The sequence below is a fragment of the Halichoeres trimaculatus genome, unplaced genomic scaffold (genome assembly GCF_033239565.1).
Source record: "Halichoeres trimaculatus isolate MK-OKI-2021-1 unplaced genomic scaffold, fHalTri1.1 fHalTri1_scaffold_5, whole genome shotgun sequence".
Taxonomy (NCBI): domain Eukaryota; kingdom Metazoa; phylum Chordata; class Actinopteri; order Labriformes; family Labridae; genus Halichoeres; species Halichoeres trimaculatus.
The window spans coordinates 19,156,984-19,162,500 of NW_027437183.1; the positions used below are offsets into that span (position 1 = coordinate 19,156,984).

At 42.3% G+C, this 5,517-nt stretch overlaps 1 protein-coding gene across 1 annotated transcript in view; it reads right to left on the bottom strand.

Moving 5' to 3' along the window:
• Positions 1 to 736: 736 nt before the first annotated feature.
• The window catches only part of txnrd2.2 (thioredoxin reductase 2, tandem duplicate 2), a 29,033-nt gene continuing 24,252 nt past the window's right edge, over positions 737 to 5,517 (bottom strand). Inside the window, exons 15-17 of the mRNA XM_074670631.1 lie at positions 4,454 to 4,525; positions 4,140 to 4,237; positions 737 to 3,470 (exon numbers count right to left, since the gene is read on the bottom strand). Of these exons, the coding sequence (XP_074526732.1) occupies positions 3,347 to 3,470; positions 4,140 to 4,237; positions 4,454 to 4,525 (294 nt within the window). The 3' untranslated portion in view covers positions 737 to 3,346. The remainder of the gene's footprint in view (positions 3,471 to 4,139; positions 4,238 to 4,453; positions 4,526 to 5,517) is intronic.

The following is a 5,517-nucleotide window of genomic DNA, read 5'->3' on the forward strand; positions in this document are numbered from 1 at the left end:
CAACGAATCGCTAAAAATCGATTAGTAAAAGCATTGACAACATTTTTCCATAATCGATGCACTGTGCTGCGTCATTACTGTATTAGTTTGTCTTTAGTTTATTTGTCTTCTTCCTTTTTGTTAAATTATTCAGTGATTGGCAGCTAGCTGAAAGTGCATCACTGCCACCTACGTTACTGGTGTGTAGATTACCTGGGCTGCGGGGCTGTATGTGTCACATGCAAGCGGCAACCTTCTGTCTAAGAATATGAGACAATGCGGAAGTGCTGAAATCTGCTGTTTCTCGAGTGTCCGCTTGAGGCTGGCTCCGAAAGTACCGAAAGTCACATGCACACCAAGCCAAAAAAAAGCAGTTTTCAACACAGAAATTAACCAATTTAAAGCCTGGTTCAAACAAACGTCTCTTGTCTGAGTCGCTAATTTTACAATTGGCACACTATACAAGGAGAGAATTTTTTATCTAACTCAGCCGTTCAGAGGATATTAAGATCACAAGCTCACCCATCAGAGGCACAGCTCAGGGTCACGTGACTGACAGGCGCCCTATAGCTTTATGAAAAGCCCTTGCCACTACCAATATGGCCGCTATAGCTGATGTGCTTCATTTTCCGATCCCTTTCTCTGATGATTCTGGTACTCTGTTGGGTGATTCCGTTGTAAATGATGAATCATATTTGTTGTATTCAAGTGCCCTATTGGTACCTCCTTGAGGAACACTCACTTTAGTAATGTTGCAAGATGCTGTTTAACAGCATAATAACAAAATCCACCAACAAAACCCTCTCATTATATCTTATTTCCCCTTTATTCAAGGTTATCTTTAGATGCGGCAATGCAGCTAGTTTGCAGTCTTGCAAAGCGAGGCTTTAAATGGCCTGTGAATTGTGTTTTAGACTATGTTACATTTATGCAATCTTTGCATTATTGCACGTGTTTTTAATCTCCTTGTTTCAATCATGACACAAAATAATAAAAATAAAAAAAGACATATTTGTCAATTAAATAAAATAAAGGTTTGCAATGACTTCTAAATGTATGCTTGAAATGCCGTTCCTGTAAACCCAAACAGACCTGAGCTTCTATGCAATTATGCAGATGAGAGGACACTCAGTTATTGGACATCATTACTTTAATGGTGACACTGTGCATTCCAGTGTGTTATTACTTTACATATAAATTATGTATCACAAAGCTTTAATGGAAAATGACACTGATCTATTTACAAGTGCTAAAGTTGTCGGCCAGGTGACATCAGGCCTGCACTCCCCAGGTTTGGGTTTTAGTGCAGGTCATCATTAGCTGGTCGACCTGTAAGTTGAACCCTGACCCCTCCCTGGGTGGTTGAGGCTAACGTGGCAAGTATTGGGCCTGGAGAGTCTGATAAACGAACAGATATCCTACAAATCAGACAGGTCATAGAAAAATCCAATGAGAACTGTTTGTGCGTGAGCGGCCAAAGTGTGCATAAAAAACATGGCAGAGGAGAAAAAGGAGAGAAAGGAGAAAAAGGAGAAGGGAAGTCGAGGGTAAAAAGCAAACAGACATTACAGTTACACTGATGGCCTCAATAACTTCCCCCTCGCTGCCTTGGGCCCACCCTGAGGTCTCTGAAGTGGCTCGTTAAGCACAGGAACATAGACTCAATTACTCTGGGCAAACATGCCGCTACCGCTCGGCGTTGTGTTGGTTGGCTGGCTGGTTGGAACTGTCCGTCTCTTGGCCATCCTACTTCCCCCCTCCACACTCCGCCCCGAGCTCCCCCAGGCCCCTGCCGTGCAGCGCCGCAGCATGTGAGCCCTCTGTGCTCCGAGTGATAGAGTCAAGCTGTTCCTGCTGAGCGGGGGTCAGGGTCCTTCAGTCAGCACCTCGGCCCTGAACAGAGCACACAGGAATCCCCCCCTTCCCTCCCTAACCAGGCCTGAAAACCAGCTCCCTCTCCCTCCTCTGGCTCAGGTCCAAATAAACCTGGTACCCCTCTGTCTCTCTTTTTCCTCTCTCCATCTCCTGGCACACTGTCACTCCCCTCATCGAAATCATTAATCAGCCTGAGCAGATTAGACTTCAAATAAAAATAAACTACGCCCAGCAGCCTCCTCATGGTTCTCGAGATTTCTGTAATAAACCCACTTTATTAACAGTCCTCCTCCTCCTCCTCTTCATAAACCTAAGATGTCCTGAGCAGGCAGCAGGGTGAGCACTTTGGCAAACTGTGGGGGTCTATTACTGCTTTATTGATATAAACAAGCGGCCTTATCTTCCAAGGTGATGACTTTTAGACCAAACCTGCCATCCATGTAAATACACAACAGATAACCCTTATCAGTCTGGCACCTTTAAAGCCAATCTGTGAGCAAACTCTACCCAAAAGCGCGTATCTTTTATAGGGATTAAAGGGATTAAATGTGCAACCTGAATGTATTCAGGCTTAAGTTTTATCCACTGACTACCTTATCCTATCTCCTATCATTGGCTCAGTAAAAGACAGGAGAACAGGAGGACAATAGTGCCACCTTTAGGTAAGGCTGGGCACTGCAGTGTTGTCAAAGTCCTTTTTATCAGTGAGAAGAGCTGCTCTGAGCCTGAGCTGCAGCACAGCCGAAGCTTTAGACGCCTCAGGTTTACAGTATCAGTGTATTCTTTTATGCAGCTGGATACAGAAGGGCATGGGAGAAGGAGGACAGGGTCTACCGTCTCAACAATCAGCACTCCCTGGACAGGTCTTAGCTGTCTGACTGACAGGCAGCCCACCGACTGTTTGTGTGTGTCCATGGGAAATGGGGCGGTGTCACTGCAGCGACGGCCCTGGGGCTATCCATCAGTGTCATGGGGGGTGGAGTGCGTGGTATGTGTCACCTCCAAGACTAATGGACAGGAAGTACAGCCGGAGAAACAACAATATTTGTAGAATATATATTCAGAAAAACATTCAGGCTTGGACCGTGCTTCTCGTATGATTTCAACAAAACTCTGAGCATGGAGCGTAATCCTGATTGATGAGCCTGTTTATTTAAAAGACGCTCGCTCTGCGGCCAGGGCTCTCACCGACCTGATCTATAGCCTGCGCTCTCACAGCGTATATTCACAGCAGGCTTGTATATGCTATAATCATAGTCGAGGTTATCGAATGACAACCTGGGCAGCCGGTGATGACCTGCATGACTGGCTCCCAAAGAAACTCTGGTGCAGCAAAATCTCAGCGAGCAATGTGAACCGCCGGGGGCCATGCAGGGGCCAATAGATGAAGAGAGGACGAGGAGAAATAGCAGGACCAACCCGGGCTAACCTCTCCACTGTCACAGAGAGACCCTGTGTGCTCACTCATGTTCAGAGACCGAGGTGCTTAACCTCAGCAGCCGGTTACGGTGGCGTCTAACCCAGAGCGTTTCGTGATGTTGACCTTGGTGAGCTCCTCAGCACAGGTTGGATGGATGCCTACGGTTTGAGACAGGTGGGAATATGTCGCTCCACACCTGAGACACAAAGAGACAAAGAGAAGTCAGTTGAGTTGCATTCACTAATAATCTGTCATGACTGATCACAGGTGATTATTATCCAAATCTTGAGTTTTCTTCCTTTCTCACAATTTTGCCTCCACATTGTTTCTATTATGTGTTTAATAATTTCAATAAGGCCTTCCATCATATCAGTAACACCCTGTCAGGGCAAAATGTATTGGTTCTTATTAACAGATTACATGCAAAAAAAGGGGGACTGCTGAGAACCAGAGATCACAAACACACGTACCAATGATAAATATTACTGAACAAATGTACCAGTTTGACCGTTACAGCAATACAAGCAGCACGAGGAAAGTCTTTTTGAGGAAATATGTTGATAAACTTCAGGTTTGTGCTGTTTAGAAACAGTATTACTATAAAAAAGTATAAACCACTGAGATAAAATTTAGTCACTTTGAAGTCCTGATTCTCCCCAAACAGACTTGCGGCTTTATTCTTATCAGTGTCTTAGTTTTGCTGCTGTAACAACAATAAACACATGAGTTCACTCTGAAAAAAAGACAAATCAAATACAACCCTCAATTGTCACTGTTTTGATTATTGTTCTTTGAAACACAGATATAAAAAAGGGGAAACACTCAATTAATCTTAAACAAAATCTTTTTGTATTACTGAACTTACTGGAAGCCTAAAGCAAAGCCCTGCGTGACTTCTCCAGCGTTTGGACCAGTGAAATGCAGGCCCAGGATCTTCTGGTCTCCGCCCCGCTCACACACCACCTGAGGAGGACAAAAAGTGACATGTTAGAGGTGACTGAGATCATCTAATGGGTAGATTTTGTTACTTTTTAATAAGTGAATGACTGTTTCTAAAAGCAGCAGATGGACCTGAACCAACCTGCTGCTGCTGTTACCTGTTTCCTCCATGAACGCATACACAAATAATACAAATCACAATAAAGTGTTTTTCAAAGAACTGAGATACTTTGACCGAACCTTTAAGTAACACTGGCTGGCATCTCGTTCAGCGACAGTGAACTCCAGAGGTTTGTAGAAAGCATGGTAAACCTGTAGAGATATAAAACCAGGACAGGTGATGTTAACAGCTGCTGAAACAGCTCAAAGCTTTTTGGATTCACACCTTCCAAACCTTGGCTGATAAAGCAGGGGCTCTCAAACTTTTTTGGACCACGGACCCGTTTTAGGTTTGACATTTTTCCATGGATCCTCTCAATATCATAACATTGATTAGCATAAAAGTAATACCATGTAATAATGTACTATGTAGCACTTAGCAACAAAAGAAATAGGCAAAATTTTTACTTTCCCAGTAATTTATTTTGAAAACTTGAAAAAATGTTGGCTCCAAGTTTTTTTTTTTCATTTGATTTTTTTTTCTATTGTTGTGCACTATGAAGTGATAGACTTGTCACAATCATATCAGAATTGATCTTGTAGCACAAAACTTAATTGGGCAAGAGTATTGGATAAAATGACTGATTTCATGGGTGCAAGACATCCCAGAATTTGACATACTTTTTCAGTGATTCACCACACTTTTACAATAGTTTTAAAATTATTCTGCAGACCCCAAGCTATGGTTTGGGGTATTCAGTGACAAGTCTGGTGTTTTTGTATTTTCTGTGTCATGTATTTACTCACACACCTAATGCTGCGATGAGACCCATGACTTTTCAAACTTAATTATTTTAAAGATTTTATTCTGTGCTGTGATGTGTCTTCGTATGCACAACTTCTCTTTGTCCATCAGAAACTTTATAAAATCTGCTGCAACCTATCTTGGCAACAACACTCTTGAAAAGAGATTTCTAATCTCAACGAGTTTTTTCATGGGTACAGATCAATTTGATGTAATCTTGTACTGTGGCTGTTGTTATTGTTTGTCATCATTTCTTTATTGATTCATTCCTCATTTTACTAATTTTGTCTATAAATTGAAGTATGTAAAGCACTGTGTAACTTTGCTTCGGAAGGAGAGCTATACTTAATAACCATTTGTTATTATTAATATCATTATTATTATAAGTAGTAGTATTAAA